Source organism: Ciconia boyciana, chromosome 6, assembly GCF_034638445.1.
Source record: "Ciconia boyciana chromosome 6, ASM3463844v1, whole genome shotgun sequence".
Classification (NCBI taxonomy): domain Eukaryota; kingdom Metazoa; phylum Chordata; class Aves; order Ciconiiformes; family Ciconiidae; genus Ciconia; species Ciconia boyciana.
In genome coordinates this window covers 36394388-36419883 of record NC_132939.1, presented here as the reverse complement: position 1 = coordinate 36419883, position 25496 = coordinate 36394388, and the positions used below count along the sequence as shown (strand labels likewise).

Genomic DNA, 25496 nt, shown 5'->3' with positions numbered 1-25496 from the left:
CATATTATGAAGAGGTCCCAAATCTCAGTTTATTACATTTAAGTAAAACCTGTCAACAGACACCAAGCATGTAGCTATTTGTTTACACATTAAAAAAAAAAAAGATATTAATCTTCCAACAACTAAGTTGCATAATTATTGAACACTGTAATTAAATTGCATTTTGACATGCCAAATATCATTAAGCATCCAAAAACCAAAGCAGATCTTTAATAGCTTGACTATTTAAAATAGAATAGTAAAAATCTCTATTTATGAAAAGGAAACCTAGATGATCAAGTTGTATATCCTATATTAAGAATTTTAATAATTAAGTATTTAAGTATATCAGTTACACATTTAGAATGGCTCAGAATGCATCTTCCATAATAACTTACTTCCTTACTTAATATTTTACAGCCATACTTAACAGATGGATTGCTATATTTAAACAATGCATATTCATATAACGAGTGAAGTTGTGAAAAGCTCTGTTTCATTATAAAATGCATATTACTGTGAGCTTAAGGAAGTTGTTAGAGAAAGTGTAACAAAAGACAGAAAGCTTAATGCAGTTAACATGTCCAGCCTTTATAAGACTTGTATTTATACTATCTGAAGGTCTGACTAATGTAAAAAAGGATTGTCGGTATAACTGCACGAGATGTGTAAATTATCTACCAGAAAGAACAAAGTAACGCTATCAACCTGGAATTTTGAATTCACTCATGAATTTCTCCTTCCTATGCCACCAATCCAGATGAATACGAAATAAAACAAAACCTTGTATTTCTAGAGTGGTATAAAGGGAAGGAGATGGTAAAGACGTTTTATTACTTCTTCCCTCTCTCACCTTTTTGATTGTACTGAAATAATTGGTATGATACACTTCATTTCATCTTTTTCCTTGTCGTGCCTGGAAGTAACACCATCTAACCAAGATCAGCTTCAAAAAACCAAACAGGTAAATCAACAACTGAATGAATATATGAGAAAGTAATACACTCAATAGAAGTAGGTATTTAAAGGCAACCTAAGGAAAAATGATTTTTGAGAAATGCATTATGTTTTGTACTCCATCTGCTGTTACTTCTGGTATTTTCTTACTTGTTAGAAAAATTTCAAAACCAGCAAACAGCACTTCTCAGAATACAGAAAATCAATGAGAAACTGAAGGTATTAACATAATAATATCTACTCTCTCTACTACAAAAACATTCAAATCAAGCATGGCATTTTTATAGTGAGTATTTAAATTAACATATTCTTACATTTTCTTGTACGTTTATATGTTTCTAATATTCTTCCAATTCATTGTTCCAGTTTCAGTCAAAACTATTCTTGATGTAGCCAGTAACATGTTCTTCATGCCACTTCGGAATTAGTTTGCACTTTTAACACATTTTGAATACTTCTTTTCTATAGACTCAGTTCTGCATACAAAATTAATAAACATTTATTAACATCTTCAGCTACTCTTCACTCTCGTCCCTCTGTATTGTATGTCAGTTGTATTACCCCTTTGCTTTGCTCCTTAAACTCATTTCCTAGCAATTCCCAGTGCTGATTTTCTCTTCGTCTTTCCTATTTCGTCTTCTATGCATATTCAACTGTATACTACATGGGAAATGTGTCACTGAAATGACTATATTCATTATAGGCTTGTTGTCACCCTTCAGTTTTACTATATTACTATAAAATTATTCTTCTCCTAAATTAAATCCCATTCTTTAGCAATTTGATTCCTTATGTATGCTTTCTGTCTTCTCTTCTTCCTCTTCACCATTTTCCAAGACCCAGAATCAGTAATAGCCAGGCTACCACCCTTCCAGTTGCAAAGCCTGTGTGCCTGTCTCCAACAAGAAGTGCATGTCAAAAGATTTGCAAGCTTTTGGCCAGTGCATTTGTACATATCGAGTCCAGTGGCTCTATAAAGACAATAAATAAGAAATAGCTGGGGTTTTGTTGTTTTGTTTTGTTTTAAATATGTACCATAAGTTTAAAAAAAAAAATCCACAACTGGAACTTATTAAGTCTGCTGACAATGGAGTATAGTGGTAGCAGGAATTGAATCAGCTCATTCTTTCACACTAGTGCTAAGCTTTCAGTGACTGTGTAAGCATAAAGGTAACAAACACACCTCCGTTTTTGTCACTATAGGAAGAGTATGAATAGCCAGGCAAAGCAGATCTATGACATAAGGACTCTGTAGCTGTTTTCTGACCAGGACCGTGTATTTCAAGGGACTATTCCAGACAAGATACAAACCACCCCTTGCACTATGGACTGCACACAGTCCTATATTCTTCTAAGCTTCAGCATTTCCTCTTCCAGCTGTTTGTGGACCTTTGATTCTCCCTTAATGTTCTGTCCTCTTTTCCATGCTGCTTACAGAGTGATTTCCAGGTTGCCTTAAAGTTTGCTTTCCTCATCCTGATTGCCTTGTGTCGGCTCTGTAAACGTTTCTGTAAAATTACATTAATGTAGGTTTTGTTTCCTGCACATATACATATCCTGCCCTCAGTCCTTTCCCTGTTAATAATTACCATCCAACCATTTTAGATTACACAAATTAACTCACTTGGAGAATTTTGTTATACAGTACATAGCTCACAACAGCTCATCGCTAGTCCTTGCTTTTCTATAGCTGTCCTATTTACATGTAACTTTACTCAGATGAACCGTCTTATTAAAAGTAAATCCCTCCCCTTCTCTGTAACTTCTAATCAAACACCCAGATAGAACCCTTGATGTGTCCTTGAAATTTCTTGGTAATCTCTCAAAATCCTGCAAACATTATGAATTCCAATATATGGAAAAATATCTCTAATAATGTTCATTGTACTCCACAGCATACTCCACATTTATGGATCTTGTTATGTCAACTTTAGCACCTGGTAAGTGATGTACTCTACTGTGGCATCTCTGTGCCCACAGAGAAATCTCACTGGAATCTAAATCCTTCTTGAATCTGATATATATATATATAAAGCAGAAAATTATCAATGCCTTGGATTCACTAACTTCTTGCCACAGGCACATTTGCTGAGCAAGGTGATCCCTTGAGATAAATGATAGCACCTCTAAAAAACTAGACTAAATATTATTTAATAAAGCCAACTGTTAACATGTGCTTAAAGAGGTAAATTTCAGGTTATTAATGAATAAATATTAACAGCAGATAATTTAGCATTTTATGTAGATTTTATATGTTTGGTAGGTAACTTATAAAATTCCCACTAATACTAAAGTTTCTGTTTGTTTGAATGAATGTTTTTAAAAAGAATAAAATCATGAAAATATCCAACTGACAAAAACCAATATAAGCCTGCATGTATCTCAGGAAGCAGTGAGAAGGGAATACCACACCCACTAGAATTTTGTAAGTAAGTAGTGTACAGCAGCTACAAGAGGGCATGTAACACCCAAGACATGTCATGCCATGCAGAAAGGGAGAGATCCTTGCAGAAAGTGACCACATGTTGATTATTCCCAAATGTAAGCTGGCTTATGCTAGGAAAAATAAATCTTACACAGTTTGTAAAAAAGGGGTAGCCAGCTAAATTGAGACCTACCTGTAAATTTCAAGGAAAACTGATATTTTCATGGACAATTTCATTGGTAAAATCTCTACATATTGTTAAACTCTGTTAAACATTTAAATTCTGCAGAATGGAATGAGGCAATTCAGCATGCAACACATCAATAAATGTAAATGATATACTGCATACAACTTTTCTGAGGCCAAGCTAATTAAAGAATGAAACCACACGATATGTTAAAAATTCATTTCAAACTCTTATTGAACTAGGACCACGAAAATTTGACATGCAGAATCCAAACAGGATAACAACAGCCTTTCCTATCACAAACATTGTAGTTACTTCCCTATTCTGTTTCTCACTTGCAGCTGCTACCTTAAATCTTAGGACAGCCTAGGTTACTATGTCTGTATAGATCCAAAAATACTAACACCTATGCTTTGTGGTGGTGTTCAAAAGATTATACCCAAGGAGAAAACAAAATAAATTATTGCTATTCAAATATCTTAAAATACAATATATAAAAATATAGACCGGTATTTAAAATTCTATTTTAGTTAATCACTTGTTTTGATGGCAATTTATTTTAAAGAAGTTACAGTATTTCTCATTTGCCAGGGAAATCATACGAATCATTACTTTTACTGATACATATAATGATTTGGCACGTAAAATGTGAAAACAATGCAAAAAATGGCTGAAAACGAGTGGAAGATGAAGTTTCAGTGACAAAAACTACAGAGGCAGTATGGATCCAATAAGAAAACTGATTGTAGTAGAGAGCAAGTTGTCTCTGATCTTGGGAGAATGTTTTTGGACACCTAACAGCTTTTTTATTACTGTGGCTGATTAAAATGAAAAGCCTTACTACTAAAATGTTCTTTTTGATGAGGTTTTTTGCCATGAACTATAGACCTTGCAGTCCAGTGGGATACAAATCCTTTGATCCTGTGCAGTCACATAAATTCAAAGTCGTAAAACAACATTGAATTTGATTTTATTAGTGTGGCTGATGTTGCCAGAATTGTAATGCAACCTTGTTTTTCTTCTCTTTTCTTCCTTTTCTTTGGGGAGGGGGTGGAGAGGAAAGGGGAGTTTACTGTCAACATTGCTTCACAATATAAAGAACTAATTTCTTTGGCAACCAGACTCCAAGATTAGGCCATTATAACAAAGCTTTGTAACTACATAGGAAAGTAATGATATATATCACGTTCTGCTAAGTTGCAACCAATGATTTGGTTGAAGCAAAAGGCGAAGCAAAAAGCAGTGTAAGTACAGCACATGGAAAACAGTAAGCAAAGATAAAGTTATATATCTATAGAAGGATAATGGGCAACAATGAATACTACTTTTCAATAGGAAATATTCAGCAAAATAGTGCTATGAGTTTGCTATGAGAATAAAGTAACTCTACGCTTTTAGAAACTGAAGATTTTCATTCTGTATGAACATAATTTTTGTCTAAAAATTCTAAGAATACCTACACTGAGGAGATGACTAGCCTCTCCATCAATAAATAAGAGAGTCCACACGTGCAATGAAAACCACTAAAAGATTTTGAGGTGTAGCAAGCCATTCACTTCCTAGCTATGGAGGGAAATTAATTTTCTGGGGCCTTTTTGACACTAAATATCAAAATAACAACAGAGGTTCAATTTTACTTTAAGGAATATAGTCACCTAAAAGAGTAATTCTCTGATGCTTACAATTATCACGTGCCTCGTGTTATAGAGAGGGACCTCAACACGTCAAAACAAATGGATTGCTTGGTGAAACAGTCCTTCCTTCAACATAAAATATATTATACTACAAAAAAATACTACCTCTTTCTCTATAGCAAAGGAAATGAAGGCAGAGGTTAATTTCACATTCAGCTTCACATTCAGAAAACAACTGTTTTCATTAAGTTACACACTTCCTATGGAAAGACAAAAAAAATTTCTATTCCTTTCCCCACAACTTCATTACAGAAAAGATTTTTTCATATTGACAATATTATACTTGTCTCAATTATAATGATTAAAGAGAAAATTCAAACTGTAGCTATCCTTGTCAAGGCGACATATATGAGGAGATCCTACACACACAAGGTTATCCTTCAAGACTTCCATCTTAGTTTAACTAGGAAGCTTCCAATTCTGCAGATACTATCATAAACTTTAGTGGTAAAAACAGAAGACAGTCTTTAAATATTCGCCAATCATCAGGTAACATTTAGAAGAAAACCCAACACTGTGTTTATAACTGGTCTTCTTTTTCACATTGTAGAGATGTTTATGCTACACTTAGCAGATAAAGATACCAGTATACTTATCTAAGATACAGTTTATGAACTCCAGAGATTCTACCTGGCTAAAGAGAAGTATAACATCAATTATGGAAATGACTCTGTAATTGTGTAAAAGACATACCTCCTTTAAACTAATGTATACCACATGCTAATTATGCATCATCACATTATTCTAGATGTTCCCATTACAGAATTTGAAGAAAATATTGCACACATAAAAATGTGTTAAAAAAACTACCTTGGCCGATTACTCAAAAGGGAAAATTACAAGTGTGGTTGCCAGATCAACCTTAATTTTCTCCCTCTCCATCAATGGTTCCATGTAGTGCAGCAACACAGAAACTTTCTCTTCGACAGAACCAGTATCTCATTTGGTGAACATGATGGGAGTTATTCCAGACTATAATTAAAAAGAGTATTATGAAAAAGCTGCAAGCTTTTAAGACTTCTGCATTACGTGTGCTGAAGTTGAAAGGTATATAACGAACAAAGCATGGAACCTCAGGAAGAGACACAACAGTATTAGAGTAAAGGCATGATAATGCTGACCTGGAAAAGCAGATTCTATAGTTGCTCAAACTGCAAAGTTCCTGCAAGATGAGTCACAAGTCATTTTAGTCAGTGTTTCTCAAGTGGTAACCAATGATACACCTTATTTTCTAAGCAACTATCTTTAGATTCTGGGATCCAACTTATAGTTGCAAGGTAAGTTAAAAATGAACTGTGATGTGAACATATATGCAAACGTAAGCATCCCAATAAATTTGTTATACCATAGGTCTCTGTGCATAAAATACAAATAATAATAATACAGGCCTATCTGAATACATATTGTAAAATCCAATTTATCCATATGAAACAACCTGACAAACTAAAACTTGTGACACTGAAAAATCCGTAACGAAACTACCTATATTCAGATCATATTTTGGTTAATAAACAAGGGAGGGTATTACTCACTGACCAACAAAAATAAAATCAAATACTGAATAGACTGCATTAATTCTAGGATACATATTCTGGGGGAAATTGTCCACTTTTAAGTAAAACCTGTATCGTGATGCCCAGATCCAAGTCTCTGCGATCTATCTCCTACAGTTTTCTGTCTTAACTTCCAGACTACTCCTTTTCCCATCCAGCTTGCCAGTCTCATCTTAGTATCTCTATGCACCATTTTCTACCTAAAGCTCCATGTCTTGCATCTCCATACATCTTTCCAGCTCTTGTAGTCTGCTTCAAATTCCTGTGGCTTTTCTTTCACATTGCCTCATCATCAAAAAGGGGGTCAGGAGACAGACTCCTAGCTTTCAGTTTCAAAGCATCCTTGGAAGGGTGATCCCCGCCTAACCAAGAGTAACTTGTAGCACCCATTAATCAGTGGAACTTAGTTTTGCCCCAGTGTTATTTTATAACAACTTTGGTGGCTTCAGTATCTTTGGTCGCTTTGTGGAATGGCATGTTAAAAATTTAGTCAGCACCAGAAGACGCAATAGGTACAATGAGCACTAGATTTGCAAAGTCAGAAGCTGCTAAAATCTGGTCTTTACTGAATATGAGAGAAAATAGTTCTGTTTCAAAAGTTTTAACTTCCAATTTCAGATAGATTTTCCCTCTATCAGCAAAATGTTCATCCTTGCCAAATTTGTCGCTGTTCTAAAAACAGGAATATTAGAGTCAGAATTTTTAAACTACAGAAAATTGTGTATTTCATTCAGAGAAATGGCTTACAATTATTAGATTCAAACAAAAGTCTGTTGTAGTAAATTTCAAAAAGCAGATAATTTTGGCAAGGAGGCATGGGGTACATGTTTTCAAAATCAAAATGGTAAGATAACATTGATACTACTTAATTTTTAGTGGCTTTTATACTCCCATGATCACATTTCACTTCATTTCTCTTGTAGACAATTGTTTCCTATGTTACAGAGGTCTTCCAAATCTGTCAAAATAAAATGTCATCATGTTCACAGTATGTGTTCTACTTTATTCTCCTGAGGGCATATTTACTCAAGGTGACGGGATAAATTAACTTTCACAAACTATGATAAATGCAGGGTTTTATAATGAATTTTTTTAGGAGAGTTTCATTTTAGCTCTAATTAAGGCAGAGTGTTTTGTAATGTGTCTAAATTTGAGCAGGAGCTCAGTCTTGCTGAAGTTTTAAGGCTATAAATTATCTTGTTGATCTCTACGCACATTTTAACTATGTAATGCCATGTCCATGTCCATGTGCTGAAACGGAGTTAAAGAGATTTTCACTGTATTCAATGTACGGAATATGATCTGTGGTAACTTCTTAAATAAACAGGAGAATCCTTGGATCAACATGTGGAATTAACAGCATTCTGCAGCTGACATGAAGTCTAAACAATCCAAGACCTTACAGTGAAATTGTATTGATGAAAATAATAGAGTGGCAATTTAAGACATGGCAAGTAGCAGTGAAAAAACCACAATGCAATGAAAGAAAAGAGTCTTCCTGGATATTCAAGCTATCTCATAAGAAAACAATCACAATGTAAACATATGATTAAAGGAAAATAAGGATGAAAAGCACCCATTGCATCAAAAATATGGAAAATAGGAAGTCAATGGAGGAGGAGAAGGGGGAGAAGTTTGCTTAATTGAAGTATCAGAGCACAGCAGAGATACTTCAAACTTCATTGAGAATTTGATTATAGAGTATGACATGAATATAGGCATTATAATGTGCAAGTTTTTAAAAAATAATTAAGCACTGAACTGGGGGATATCTTCATACACCATGAAGAATTGTTCCAAGCTTCCTTTCTGAATGAAGATGCAATTGTCAACAAGGGGTTCCAAAGAGATTAAAGCACTTCTTGCTAGCTCTTTGTGTGCTTGCATGCACCCTGTAGAAAGTTATTGTTTTCTTGCTCTTGTCCTGTGCTATCACTCCCTAGTCTGCTACTCCACCTTCTTTAGTACTGGCCATGCAAATTTTTCTTTACAGGGTGATTTTTCTCCTGCTGGGATTTTTCTCTTTCAGGAAATACATACTTTAAAGATAATCTTGCTCCCATTGTCTTAGGGTTGCTCCCATTGCCTTAGGAGTACTGAAATTGATATTTTAATACAATTTCATAGGATTTCAGTCTCTTCTTTCTCATATCTTTAATGCTTTTCTCAATCTTTATATTTTCACTGTCTTGCACTGCAGAGAGGCTCCACACTGAACAGGGAGAATTCCTTCATGAGGACAAAGTAGCCAAGAAGATTCATAAAGACACACAGCACACACACAGTGGTGAAACCATACGTTTAGCAGCTAAGCACAAGCCTGAAACATTTCAAGTTAGGCAAGAGTAGTATCAATAATTAACCACAAGCTGGGAGACCTTCATCAGTAACACCACATGGAAATGCTGAAAAGCCTGAACAGCTCATTAGGAAAGACTGACTAATAAACCCTTGCTGACCTTGGCTGCTCCTTTGAGCTGCAACTCCCCTTCACCAGACAGAAGCATACATGATACAGATTTTCTTCTATTTGTGCATGCTGGGACATGAAAATCCAGTGAAGAACACACAAAGCAGCTAGCCACCTTACAGATGCATTTCGTCTCGTAAAGGTTAAAACCAACAATCTCGGCATCCTGAAGCAAAATTTTATTACCAAAAGTCAGCATATTATCCACTTCTTAAATGTTGTTTTGTTAAGTACTGTGGCATATCAAAGCTTTCAACAGTATTCGTCATTGGCCCCCACATTTTAATAGCAGATTTCAAAACATAGTGACTTCTGACAAATTGTGAAATCCCTATCCTATGCAAGAATTCATATATGCACACACAAAACTGGGGGGGGAATTAAAAAATTTCTTTTTTTCCAGAAAGGAATGATAAAGATCCCTACCTAAGAGCATCCAGGTTAGAAGTTTTTCAACTGAATCTGTTAAAAAAAAATCCACTTTGTTGTAATAGACTATCTACAACAGAGAAGATTTAGACAAATTCAAATATTTTACAATGTTTTGATTTGGTGTTAAAGCATCTAATTTATGATGTTCTTTCTGAAGCTGAAATGAAATTTCAGTTTTACATATAAGTAAAAGACATTTTAAATTGTCAAAATAAAAGTGAAATCACCCACTTCTATAAAAGAGGGTTTTTGATAAGCATTCTGCCACACAACAGCTTTCAACACTACTCACCATTACCTCCCACAGTCAAATTACAAATTTCAGAATGTAGCAGGGAGAAGCAGCTCCTTTTGTTATACTCATGTTATAATTAAAGAGAAATGAAAGCATTCACAAATGGAAGCACACTGACTGTGAGGGAAGACAAATGGGAAAGTGAAAAGACAAAGGGTCGGGGAAGGACTTGTGAATCATGAGAGATCTAACACCACATTTGTAAAAGAGTGAAAAGGTCGTCACATAGGTAAAGCTTTATTACTTCACTCAGTAACTGAGAAAACATTTTAATGCCTTTGTGGTCTCAGTACCAAATAAAAATGAATCATTTTGAAGTTATCAGACAATTTTGACTGGTGCTATGACTTTCCCTTTCACTTTCCTTTTTCTTCCACATTTTTCAACCTTTTTCAGGGGCACTTTGAGGCACTGGTCTTTAATCTCAATTTATGATATGCAATTGTTTTCAAAGTTAAGCAAGTTCTTCTGTGAAAAGGAAACAACTTTCTACCCACTTCTACATTTCAGCTCTTGAAACCTTTGCAAAAATGCAAAAATGCAAACGTTACTAAGGAGACCACAAAGGTCACTATGCACACCCCATGATACATTCTTCTCTAAATAAGGCCAGCCTGTACTTTCATAATGTCACGGGCAGTTATACACCAACTGCATTACCGTTCACTATTCCTCAAGTTCCAATAATACATTCATAACCGTGTTAGATGGAACTACAGGTATTTCTTTCTAAAATTTGCAATGAGATACTTTGAGAGATGTAGAAATATTATTTTATTATATAATATTTATTCTATAATTTACAAGGTATCTATAGTTTATATTTTATTGTTAGCATATAGCTATTATTATTTCTTATGTAGTACATTACATAATGTGCATCATATAATATATAGTAATATTATTATAAAAACCTGTGATTAATGGCTAAAAACATGTGGCTAAAATGGCTAAAAACATGGGAACATAGAAAAAATGTAGTGAGTTGGTGGAAGCCCAATAACCTGTATCAGAGAGAAAGATCCATGCACAGGATACAGAGTTATAGGACAGCTTAGGAATTCTATTCCATCTTCCAAAGGCAGTATTAAACTTCCATGTAATTGAAGGTGAAGGGATATTTGGTACCCTTGTGCTAAAGGGAAGAAGGAGAAATTAGGGAAAAAAAAATTTATTCATTTTCATCAAATGAACTTACAGGACAAAGAAAAAGTATGTTGCACCCTTGTGCAGCTATGTGTTAGATTAACCATTAAGTACTGCAATCAGAATATTGCCTTCAAGTTAATTCCTTCCTTTCAGAAGTCAGCACTCCATTTACAATATTTTGATTTAATGTTAAGTCGTTGTCATCTACTTAGTTGGTTATTAGATCCTGTAGACTTCGTTCTGTAGGGACAAATACTATTAAGGTGATGACAGCTACTACTTACCTATTGAGCAACTTCGATTCTAGTTCCATAATGTGCAAGCTAATTTCTGACCTAAAACTAAGACTGTGCCAGATCCACAAATAGTGGGCAGGATGTTACCACCACACATACTCTCACACTTTAGAAGGGAGTATGAAATTTGCACACATACAGAGAAGCTGTGGCATGCTTTGGGAACTTATTCTGCAAGACTTAGCTGACATCTAGCGGCAGCAGCTAGTAGTAGAAAATTCAACTGGAGAACAGAAATAGTTTAATGTATTAAAAATATATTATTCGTTTTTTTGTGAATAATAGGTGAAAAATTCAATAAATGCTTTGAACACAGCAACTAGTAAATGTAGTTAAAGGTAAATGGGTAAAAACTAAGTATCTCGACTATATTACCTTTTCTAAAGATTATTTTCATGTGGATGATTCAGTTGAATTATGTACATTCATGAACCCATTAAGAGATGTTATGAATTATTCTGCTTGTTATGCAATATGATATGGTACAGATTCATCAATAATTGACTTGGTGTAATAAATGTAATCTTAATTTAATTAATATGCACGCTACATGACTAGAATTGATTTCAAGTGACATCAAAAAAAGGAGCAAAGCTTCAAGTTACTGTGACAACACAAAGATGGCAACATAATAAGAACAATACTGTCATTCACCCTCCCTATCCAGTGATCATTTTACATCCTTCAAGACTGCTACATTCCCTACAACTTCACCTGTCTACAGAATCAGCACCAACCCTTTCAAACTGGTGGTATGGGTAAAGCTCTGGTTGTACTCCAGGTATTCCATATGAAGTTTATAGGAAACGAACATAGCAATAACAAATCTTAAAGAATAAAAATCCATTAGGAATTTCATTCACATAGTCAAGGAAAAAAATAACTTCCAAAAGAAACAGTACAGAAGTATAGGACACTTTCTATTGTTAAAGAGTAAACAGATCTCTCGCTTATAAGCCACTATATACAGGTTTCAAGGGAAGGATTCTGAATAACTTTGCTTGCTTCCACCTTCAGAGGGCACTTTAATAATTTTTTGAGAACTTTTTAGGGGAAAGTTCACATACCTTCCAGGGCTCCTTAAGACTTTTCTAGGCATTTTAGGAATAACAAATAATAAGGGTCTCACTCCTAATCTTTTACAGGTGTGGTGATCAACCTTCTTCATAAATACAAGATACGGGATTTGGATCAGCTTGCAAAAGAGCTGGTTCAGAGAAATTTCTGTCTGTAGGTTCCTTCAGAGCATAGTACAAAATCACATTTAACCCAAGCATTTCCAATAGTTGGGATATCTACCACCATATTTTTCTGTTATACCCTTAAAGAATAAAATGCAACAAGTTATTACATTAAATCACAACACAATTTTACTTCCCTATACGTTCCCATATGAAATTTTGTAATGTAAAGTTCCATATTTACAGCAGTATGTAGTAATTAATATTTTTTAATCTTAAAATATATTTTTTCCTTCCTTCAAATAACGAAAAGCCACAAGAAAGAGAGTATACAGACAACGTCTGGCCTTCTCTAATGCATTCCATTTTCACCAGTGCAAATGCTGGTAACATAAAGAATGAACAAAAATCATGTCCCTTTGCTATTACATTTAAATATATTACAGACAAGTGATTTCAGGGGAAAGCAGTAATTTTTAAATGAATCACAAAACCCAGGAAAAATTCCTTTGAAATTAAAGACAAAAAAATAAAGGCTAACAACAGAGGTGCAGAGAAAAAAATTTTGTTCTTTAAAATGTGTGAAAATCAGGGACACAGGAGAAAGAATCTCTTAAAGTAGGCAGGCTATCAGAAAAGGAAAAAAATAGTTTGAAATGACACCCTTTCATTTAGAAAACTACTAAAACTCAGAAGCAGAACTAACAACTTATGATTTACCAAAGCAGCGGGACCATGTAGTAGCATCTGACTCTCAGATTTCACCCACTATAAAAAAATAACACGCTGCAGTAAGATTTTACATTCTCTTCACAAAATGAATAACTTAGTGTTGACCTTCTTTGGACACAGGACATACTAAGAATACAGGAATTCAATATTTTCAGCCTAAATGGTTTTTAGTTTATTAGCCTGGCACTATATAGAAATTTTCACATGGCATTCTACACGTTGCAGAGAAATAAACAGCTCCAAAACAACTGTACAAACAAAAAGGATGCATCTGTGATGGGTCACATTCTAGTACAAGGAATTCATTGTCAAGGACACACAGAAAAAGAACCAGAACACTACTCAGATGGCATAGCATTCAGAAATCATGGAAGCATGTGATACTATAATTTATTCATCAGTACTATATACCATAACCTGTGTGCAGACTCTGTTTCAGGAAACCCTTAAAACACTAATTGCTGGAAATGGCATACTAGGGCAACATTTCTCAGTAATTTAGTCACTATGCATCTTTTATGAACCTGATGCCTTACACCAGGCTGGGCTGAGGTCCAAAAATCAAGCAGCACACTGTTAAGGAAGGGGCACAGAGGCAGTGGTAGTAGAAGCAACAAGGAAGAGACAATGAAGACACTCAGACTTGCCAAAAAAACCCAAATCAAAACAAAAAGCACACCATATAGGAAGAAGGCATTACCCCTATACTCTGTATTTCTTATCTGTGGTTTCCAAGCACCCACTGCTGGTCACTGCTGGAGACAGGATACTTGCTTCAACTGGCCTTTGGTATAGGAAGTTTTTATGTCCTTCAATATTGTAAAATGAAAAATCACACTGTATCTCAGGAATCATCAGTCTTACAAACTTACAAACAGAACACTGTGCAAGGTCTCCAGTAACTTATGAGTAACTCCAAAATGGAAATCCAAAAATCTTATTTGAATTACATCTTGCATACAATAAACTTAAGTATTATTTTTCTGAATGAATTATTTTTCTGATCATCACGATGTAGACCTTACACTTCACTGCTGTTACCTAAAAGGCCTACAAAACATTCATATCACCTTTTCTGGTTTGCCTTTCGAACTACATAGCGTAAGATAAAACAGTACCAAACATGAAAATAATTGCCAAACACAGGCAATATAAGAAAACATGATCTGTAGGACATTGCTGCTAAGAGTGCATAAGCCTTCTACTAATCATGGACAGCAAATATTTGCATTTTAGCTCATTTCTAATTATCTTTACATACATGACACACATTTTTCTCTCACCGAGACTATGTATTGTCTGAAATACCCTCTCAAAATGAATAAATCCCCCTTGCATGCATCTACTGTTCTTGTATGGGAGAGTTATGATATTCTTTGTAAGAGTTATTATTAATTATATTTATTGTACATTACTGTTGTATTTACTTTAGTGCTAGCTTGCATTTCTCTGTGCTGAATTTTAAGAGATGCTGCACACACGAGAGACTCTTTGCCTGTCCTGTCCACTCCACAAGCTGCTACCATCATTCCACCCCTGTCTACTTGAAGACCTCACTGAGCTTTCTCAACTTCATAGGTTTTATGTCCATTATGTCCTGGCCTTTGTGTAGACACAAAGATATAAATATTCTGTGTAATACAAATACTATACTTGTACTAGTCTGATGATTGCTATATGTGATCTGCCAAATGATATAGTCAATGTATCCATATACTGGATTATCAGACACCCTGTGTTAGTAAATTTGGTTTTTTCCATTCTATTTGCCTTAATGATGACAAACAAAATACAGAATGTTTTGTACTTGATGACTTGTATACTAAGGATTTAGCATATGGACCTGTATTAGAACACAGTGCAGCTATGCTTAAGAACATATCACAATTGGTGAGAAAAGGAAGAGGCTGTTAAATTTTTCTTTAAACTAGGACTGCTCAACAAATCCAATTTAAGTTATACAGCCATTTAAGTTCCTGCTTTTATGATAAAAACACTTCCTTGTAATATTTCACTTTGCTTAGCAGAGTTAATCATGCCAAGGGAAAGTGAGTTCTAATATTAAACTTGGTTATTTCTGATTTTGACAATTAGACAATTGGTGAGATTTATACTTACAAAACCAGACGTCAATAAAGAGTGTTCAATACAGAATTTCAGAGAGTCTCACAAATAGAATTACCATGCTTATTTTTCAGTCTAAAATTACAGAAAACTGCTTCTACAGAAGTATGTTTCACGGAGAAAGAGTGAGTAGTTAAACGCCAGTGCCTTAATATAATAAGCAAATGCAAAAGCACTGTACTGCTGAGGTAGAGGGAAGAATTTAAGAGTACAATGATAAACAAAAATACAAAGCAGAAAAATATAAAACGGCTTTTTGCCATCATATATGAGTGCATGTATGGATTTTAACTAGATTAATTTTAACTGAGTTGGCAGTCAACTGAAAACAACTTTTAGAAAGAAACAATTAAATTCTTAACATTTGATAGAAAGTATATGTTTGCACTACTTAAATCTGTAAAATGTACTAGAGTCAGGGAAAACAAAAATCATTACAAAAGTATACCTTTAATGTTTCAATTTCTTCTTTGTGTTCCCTCTTTAAATGCAAAATGGCAGCCTGGTACTCTGCAAAAATAAAAAAAAGTACATTCCATTAGAGTCAGAAAACAATGTGCCATCTTCAGTATAGTATATTTCATACAACACCACTGGGTCCAGAATGCAGATGTAGACTCTCAAATAAAAGACTTTTTACAATGGTGATGGAAAAGAAAATCTGAACACAGTAATTAGCATTATTTTCTAAGATGACACAACCAGATTTTCCATGGTGTTTCTGAGAGCAAAGGATAAAGCAAAAAGGATAAAGCAAAAAGCATGAGGAACCTTTAGTTTTCCTTAGCTTTGCAGATAAATGTAGAGCTGATAGGATATTATGACATACACACGCATGCACACACACACACCTGAATTCTAAAAAAACCATGCATTAAATACAATGATTTAAACTGAACTGTAAACATAAAATCACTATACACAGGCAAATTGGATAAAAGAGCAATCACAAATACAAATGAAGACCCGGAAAAGTACCCAACAGCAAGAGATACAAAGAATTCTTTGTCTTAGTTCTATCAGATGAAGATTAATTACAGGGTTTAAGTACCTTCACAGGGTACTAAATAGCTCTTCCATTTAGCAAGAATATTACAAAATTCAAAGGCATAACAAAATTGAAAGCATGAGACTTAAAGCCAGAGAAATTTAGATCAGCAATGAAAAAATGAGGAGGCTGGGCATTGATTACACAGGTTTAGTGATAGCTGTAATGTTAAGGTGTAGATTTAGCAAACGGACCTCTAGAACCTGGGTCTCATACTATGGTTTCCCTCAATCCATACCATGGCTACATTTGGCCAGACAAAGAAAGAGAAGACCTTTCATTACAGCTGTGTTATGATTTAAGAGAAGCCTGTCTTCTGTAAAACTTTGGCCCAGAAGCTACAGCCCTCCTAAACAAGCAACTGGAGTTCATTCTTAGACCATCAAAGCCTCACTTCTATCCGCTTCCAAATCAAAATTAATCCAAAAGTGTATTTCCAGTTCCCTGGCTTGGCTTCTGCTTCCTTGACTAAAAAAGGAATCAAATACTGATTTAAACAAGGATTGAAAATAGTCCAAAGACTTTAAATTTTACTGCCAATGTTCTCGAAGACCAAGGGGTTTGTATGGTCCCTGGAACAGTAGAACCAATAAAACAGCATTAGAACATCAAAGCATGGACCAAAGCACCAGATCAGTAAAATATTCCAGTGCTCAGATGCTTTTTGTTTTTTCTTTTTTTTCTTTTTTCTCTTGAGAGCACATGGAGGAAAGAGGAAAGGAAAGATAACCTGGTCATCACCCTGAAATCTGTAAGACATGGAAGCTTTTAATGCAAAGCTATTTTTTTTCGAATGCAGGTGAAGCTATGTGCAAGCAGCTGAATTGATATACAAAATCAAAAGGAAAAGGGATTGATATTTTCCTAGACACAAAATAAAAAACTTGGGTGATTCCAACCAGTAATAGTATCTACCTAAACTCCTCCTTCCTCTTTAATGGGCTCTGCTTAGAGCCTTCCAGCATGGGGAAATTGCCTGACTGCTCCGCTGGAACCGCAACCGGTTAGGTGTATGGAATTTTAGATTTTTATGCTGTTAATTCCTTTGACTGGTTGATATTCCCTCTGGACACAGGCTCTGCTTATCCATTCACCTAAACAGGTCTTAACAAAACAGCTGCCTCAGGTCCCCAGAAAAAGTTGTGACCCTTCTGGCACCTCAGCTGGTTAAGCACTCACTCAGTTTGCAGGGCATGAACCTTATGAACATCCTGACTTGAAGTTTAGCTCTTTAAGGTCACATGATAACCGAAGCAAACAACAGGCTTTGAAAATGCTGCTAACAATCAGTTCTTAGTTTGCCTAACAGAAGGATACAGATCTACAGATCTATCTTAACAAAAGATCTACTTTCTATGTGGGATTGCCCAATGCTTAACATTCTTTGGGATTTGGGTAAGAGAGTCATAGTTCACATATGCTGACACAGAGCTGCACTGGCACCAAAAGCAGATTTTTCACCACGTCTACCCATTCCCAACCCTCTGTTGCTTATTTTCTTATCTTGGCACAAACATTTGTGCAGTCGGAGAATGATGGAAGAACCCCCATGGATGAAACCTAACACAGCATAAAAAGTTAAAGAATTTTTTAAAAATTAAGTATACGTCATTTTTGTGACAGACATTTTGCAAGATACCATCATTTTAAGTTATTTAAGTTGGCACATGTTTTTCATTACTTCTCCTAGCTGAAAGCTCCAAAATAAATTCTAGAGATTGCTTTCTTTAATCTTTGCTCTAAAGCAGAGGTAAGATAGAGTAGCAATTCTTTTATGGTTTACTTATTCCTTAAAAATTAGAAAGTAGTAGGAAGTGCTTAGAAAGTACTAGATTATAAGAATTAATAAATTTAATTCATTACTTAAAACACTGCTACTGCATAAAAGCAAGTGTATCATAAGTTGATATACTGTAACATATTTAATAGATTGTCTACTGTGCAATAAACTGACATTCTACAGCATAAACTTCTTTTGTTTGTTTCTATGATTATATTTCTTTTTTAACTAGAAGAAACCGTTGGAGAGAGGCTGACACCCAGCAAAGTACCTTTTTAATTCTTCTCAAGCAAACATTTACTTTTGTGTGTAAGATATTATAATGAAAAAGAAATCACATCACAGTTATAGTTTTGTATAATACAAAGTAACTCATGTCCGTTCCTTTCATATTTTTTGTGAAGTCACCTTAATTTGGTATAATTCTACATGGATAGTTAACATCCCAAGAAAATATCCTACACACAGCGATGGCAATCTGAATCATTAAAACACTGAAGAATTTGACTAGAAAGAATAATCACATCCATATAATTCAAAAAATCAGTTTCTGAACATACTGGCAACGTAACAAAGAGAATAATAAAGTTTAATTATGGAATGGTGTTGGGATACTGCTTAGAATGGTAAAATCACAACAGCAAAGTAAACAATAATGACATGTTAATGGAAGGAACTGTACTGCAAACAAAATATAGGTCAGGCTTTATAAACTACTGAGTTCTTAAATTCCATTTAACTCACAAAACAGATGCAACTAGACTACAGAAACAATCCAGAAATACTGTAAACTCTAAATTATCAATGAGTGATTTGTCTACGTTACAAATTAACTATGCCAGAGTTTAAGAAATCTGATACAGCTCTGTGTGTAGCCAGCCTGATTCTCCCATAATCACTGTAACTCACCCAGCCTTATTAGTTAAGACACATGTACATATGTGGGCAGTTCCCAGAGCCGGCTGAGATATAAGGTTGCAACTGAACTGTATGACCTCCCACTTCCTGGTGCTGCAATACCTTAAGGACCTTCAAGACTGACATGGAAATAAAGCTTCAAATCACAGAACCACAGAATGGCTGAGGTTGGAAGGGACCTCTGGAGGTCACCTGGTCCAACCTCCCCCCCCCCCCGAGCTGGTTGCCCAGAACCGTGTCCAGACAGCTTTTGAATGCTTCCACGAATCTCCATCCTCCTCATCCTCTCTGGGCAACCTGTGCCAGTGCTCAGGCACCCTCACAGTGAGAAAGTGTTTCCTGATGTTTAGCCGGACCCTTCTGTGTTTCAGTGTGTGCTCACACTGGTCCTGTCACTGGGCACCACTGAAAAGAGCCTGGCTCCCTCTTCTTTACACCCTACTTTATAGATCCCCAAGCTCATCTTGTGTCACGAGGTGACTCTTTACTGTATTCCATGCCAGCACATCCCCTAGTTTGTGTAGGGTCAGAGGGGCTGTATTTTCTGAGGTTTTCAAGTCTTTCATTATGCTGGATAACAGAAGGCTGATTGTACAAACATCCTGTTGTACTTGCCTGGTCTCCAAACAGCCTGCTGGGAAGACAGTGGCTGTAGGGCATAAATAAGTTAGCTATCCTTAATGCAGATATTGCTTTGGAGGGCTTTTGAAACAAACAAATCAGATACAAATCAGATGGCAAGTGCTCCTACCCTGAAAAATGACCACAGGCAAATTAGGATTTTATTACTGAGACAACAATTAAAAATGTTAGTTCTTTACATAAGGCAAACAAGCAAAAAAGTAAACAATGTCACTGCATAGATTCAGCTCCAACCAGCTCTAACTCTTAATTTTCATTTACTATTTCTAATTTACTACCTTTTCCTTTGTTTTGAGAGGACTCCATCCCAAGAAAAATTTAATAAATGATGGAATTTGTTGCCCATTTAGGCATACTCTTTACTTATGCAACTTGATGCTTCCTTCAGTCAATAATTAGAACCCACTGCAGCTAAAGCAAACTTTCATAAAACGGTATGTTTTTTCTAAGATAGTGAGATAAAGCAGATATACATTATAAAGTCCTAAATAAATACAAATATTTGTTACATCTGCTGGTAGTTAGCAATGTATTTTAAAACACCAGGTTAGTGAAAAATGCTTCACTAAAATACTTTTTTTAAAGTAACATGAAAGCTGGCAAAGTACACAGGAAGCTGGATAGCGGCCTCGGTGAAAACTAAAGATATACAGTGACATGGCAGTGCAAGGTTTCCCTTCTGTATGCTGCTGTTGGAAAAATAGATCAGTTGGTAATTGTAAAACAAAAATCTCCTTACTGTGAAACTTAAATTTCCATTTACTCTCATGTTTTGTCGTAGTTGGTAGATGAGACAGGTATCTAACGCAGTCATACTAATCATACAGATTTATCAGAGACACCAAAACTCTACTTGGACCTCATTATCATGAGAACGATAATGATGACAAAATGACCCTTCCCTCCACCACCATTACCACTTTTCTGCACTTTCGTCCTTTACACTCATACTTTCTGCCTCTAGGACTTGCCATACGTATTTTGCATCCAATGTGCAACTTACACCAACATTAAAGCACGAAGATCCCCTCTTCACATAGAAGCAGGACAAAGAGACGCCTGTGGTCTAGACCAAATCACTTTTCCAAGTTCTGAGTTCTATCCAGATCACTTTCAGGGGAATAGGTGTTACCCAATGAGGGTACCTGGGGGTTATCCAGTCAATCAGATTTTACAGAAAAACTGCACGAAGGTATAACAGGGGAAAAAATAGCTACCTAAGTAAAAGAAAATATCTAGTTTGGGAAGATAAACTCATTGTAGACCATTAAAGCAGCAGAATGCTGGAAAAAGGAGCTGAAGTTCTTACCAGAAACTGATTCGGTTTCCAGAAGGCACTCCAAAGTGCAGTGAATTAAGCAAAAATATCTTACTTTGGGAATACTCTTGTCACATAATCCTAATTTACAGAGGTTTGGGGGCACAATGCAAAGTCTATTTTTGTTCCTCTTTCTACAGGCCCCCGAAGAGGTAAACTGAGAACTGCCACAGTGCGACTGTAAAATAAAAATAATTCTGTTTCATAGTGAACAAAATTATATTTCTATTGAGACAAGCCAAAAGCCCATTCCGCCTAGTATCCTGTCTCAGTAGCCAAAAAGCAAGTGATGTAAAAAATTAAAAATTGGCAAAAAGGTAGCAGTAGTTTTCCAGTACGCTCTTCCAGCAACCTGATTTGCAATTCAGGAACTTTCTAAACCAGAGAAGTTTGCATATTTAATAGTTTGCAAGTGGATTCCTCTTCCATGAATGTGCATAGCTGATTTTAAAACTCCTGCAAGCCAACAACGTCCTGCAGCAAAGAATTAATTCCCCATTAGGTAAAGACCCTTTTGTTTATTTTGAATCTGCACCTGTTAGGTTCATTTGATGCCTCCAATTCCTGTGCTGGAAGAAACAGTGAACAACTGTTTACCCATTTGCTGTTTCTTATGATTTTAAAGATCTCCACCATATGCCCCCTTCACTGATTCTTCGCCAGTTGAAAGAATATTAGTCTTCATAGACTTTCCTCATAAGGAACATGTTCCATATTGTTGATCAAAGTTGCCATTCTTCCTTGAACCTTTTACAGTTCTACTGTACCCTTGGTTGACAAAACTTGTTGTTGACAAACTGTTTCCCAGGAAATTCAAAATGTGGACATTTATACAACAGTGTTATGATGATCTAGAAGGTTTTATCTTCTATTTCTTTCCTACTACTTCCTATCACTTCAGTTGCTTTTTGATCACTACAGAGCACTGAGCTGACATTTCCCAAGATCTATTTTAAGATCAAGGTCTTGTTTTTAAAGACTAATGATCAGATCAGACTTCACTATTCTCTATATGTATTTAGGATTTTTTTCCTCAAGTGCCTGTCTTAATAGTTCTATATTTTGGATTTCTTCTGCCATTTTATTGCATAGTCCCTCAATCTTAGAGGTTTTTTACCTTTTTTTTTTTAATTGTCATGAAAAAAAACTTGCATTCTGATGAGAGAATGCTAAATTTGCATTCAGGTCTTATCTTCACTACTCTTACTAACTTCATATCAGCTGCAAGCTTCCCCTTCTCAAGTCTCACTTTTCCAGTTCATTTATGAATATGTGTAGTTGCAGAGTGTTTGCACCCTCAGCAAGTTTGCTGACAATACAAAACTGGGAGGAGCGGCTCATAAACTGGAGGGTCTTGCTGCCATCCAGAGGGACCTCGACAGGCTGGAGAAATGGGCTGAGAGGAACCTCACGAAGTTGAACAAGGGGAAGTGCAACGTCCTGCACCTGGGGAGAAACTACTCCAGGCACCAGGACATGCTGGGGGCCAACTGGCTGGAAAGCAGCTCTGCAGAAAAGGACCTGGGGGACACGGACACCAAGTTGAACATGAGCCAGCAACATGCCTCTGCAGCAAAGAAGGCTAACAGTGTCCTGGGCTGTGTTAGGAGGAATCCTGCCAGCAGGCCCAGGGAGGTGATCCTTCCCCTCTACTCAGCACTGGTGAGGCCACACCTGGAGTGCTGTGTCCAGTGCTGGGCTCCCCAGTACAAGAGAGATATGGAGCTTTTTACAATCTAGTGCCATGTACACGTTCCAATATTCACTGTACATTAAATGTTATCTCTTGTAAAATCATAACTGTCCTTCTCTGTATGCTTTGAAACGTTATTCTCTACTATAGATAAATATGATTAAAACAAGAAAAGTGGGAATAATTTCCATAATGAGTAAATATATTATACATTCTGGTGACAAGCAAATAGATCTCTGATTTCTTGAAAATCTGAAGGAGATTGAGAAAATGTAAAATTAGCTACTTCCACTGGGTGGCAGTTTTGCACTCCATTAATAATCTTTTTCTTTTTTTTTTTTTTTTTCCCCCTGAAGTCAAACTGTAATTCACTAATTTATGGGTATAGATACACTGTTTTTTTATTCTGGATGTGAACTTGTTATCTCACTGTTTTTTTATCTAGGTTTTTATTTTAATACAGTTTTTCATCGTATCTTTTTCCTAATGATTAGCATGTTAAATTTTATTTGATAGTAACATATATATTTGAAATTTCCTTGTCCAAGTGTATGTTCTTAGAAGGTCCTTGGGGGAAAAAAACCCATGATTTCTGGAGTGATCAACTAGACTAATGTCATGATCCTGTTCTGCCACCCATAGACATAGTCAATATTAGAAAGTATCTTAACTTTACTTCCAGTCACACTATATTTGGTTCTGCCTACACACAACTGCAGGAAAAATTAATTATAATTAGTATTTTATCTGATTTTAAACAAATATTTTAGCATTGAACATTGCAAAGACAGAACCAGTGCAAATCTAGTAACTTTCTTCCTTAGCTAACTTCCAGATTTGGTGTCAGTCTGCTTCATGATTTTAAAGTATGCTGGCAATATGGATCATGCAAAGATAACATTGACTAAAAAGATATCAGTATATCAGGAAAAGAAATCTGGATCTAAAAGCAAGAATTTTTAAATAATATTTTCTTTATCATAAGGTACTACAACATTTGAACTGCTCCAGTTAAAGCATGGAATTAACATCTACAACAAAATAATGGTTTGCAAGAAGGAAATGAGATTGTGTTTAACTAAATACCCACTGCAAGGAGGAAGCAACTCTGTGTCCTGCAATTGCATCAAACATAGGATGTAAAAAGATAAGAGAATTATTGCCAAAGCACAATGGAAAAGCTGAAGAAACAAAACCAAACAATTAAAAATGGGTGAATAATTAAGATGGACAAGAGGTGAACAAAGGGCTTAAAATGCTCTAAGAAGGCAGAAATGGCATTCGTTATAGAATCACAGACATCAGCTGTGTGAAAACAACAGATGATTACATATTGTGAAACAGTGGACAAATGCCTACAACCATTTATACATCACATCTGCTAAAGCAAAAGTGTACAAATACACTAAAGAACATTAGGGGTGTACAGGTACAACAGCTGAAGGTTTTATTCACGTTCTCTTGAATAGCAATTTAAAACAAAAGTGCCTGGAACCCAAAAAGTTGACGGATACCAAGACTTACATATGGGGAAAAAGGTAAAGCAATAGAGAAAGGTTGCTTATCCTGATGTAAGTTATACAAAAAGCACATACTTTTAAATTGTTATTGTATTTTATAACTATGAGTTTTAAACTTCAACACAGAATAATCTGAAACAAAGGAAGATGTATTCAATATATTGGACTAATTTTTTCAGCACCGTGTTTTCTAAAATTTTGGCCCTCAAAGCTAATCTTGCAAATAAAATATATAACACAGGACTGCTCAAATCTACCCTTAATACTCAATAAAAAGCAAGTATCTACAATAGCAGCATATTCTAGTATTATTCAGCCCTTGATACCTGAATATGAATGAATCCATCAGTATTAACTGCACCAACTGTTCCGCTTTAGCATTTACCCTGCCCTTCTAGGACAAACATGGTCTCCAGGCAATACACCCATAGCTTCTGTGGGCCTGTTTGGGTCTATGGTTTCTACAGAGAAAGTTGAGCTAGGATATTGAGGTGTTAAGGATATTGAATGGAGGGTTTAGTTTGAGCTGGCTTCTTTAAAACACACAGAATTCCAAATAATTACACCTCTGATCTTTTTAGTTACAAATTCAGAAGACCTTCAAAATCTGAACCATATATCTGTATGATCAGTAAATATTGTTTATTGTGTTCAAGAAGTTCCAAGGGCCAGAATTCCTTCACCTCAGAACCCCAGCTTTTTAGGGTAGAGTTGAGTGGTAGGATTTTCTTTTTCTGCTCCATGAACAATTCTAAGATGTTGTTTACTTGTTTGTTCCATTGGAAAGGAGGGAAAAAATATGAGATTTTTATGGGATGGGCAATCATAATAGCTTGCTCATTTGCCCAGTCTCCAAGCAGGCAGTCAATCACATGAATGGCCTGTAACTCTACATACCTAAGTGTTTCTAGGACCTCCACACCACCACCAGTGTCCTGTAAGGTAGGGCCTACTTCGGGTGAGGGAAATGGGAAATGCTAGCAATTGAATTGTCAGGGAGAGATGAGTCTGTCAGACCACACTCTTCAGAAGTCCACTTAATGATGGTTTATACAGACAATGTAACTTTCCTACCCTAAGATCACTTAGGGTGGTATGTGCAG

The 25496-nt window shown here is 35.6% G+C and overlaps 1 protein-coding gene across 1 annotated transcript in view; it reads right to left on the bottom strand.

Moving 5' to 3' along the window:
- LOC140652642 (formin) overlaps window positions 1–25496 on the bottom strand; it is a 153940-nt gene that overhangs the window by 111509 nt on the left and 16935 nt on the right. Inside the window, exon 3 of the mRNA XM_072863665.1 lies at window positions 15923–15984. Coding sequence (XP_072719766.1) covers window positions 15923–15984 — 62 coding nt within the window. The remainder of the gene's footprint in view (window positions 1–15922; window positions 15985–25496) is intronic.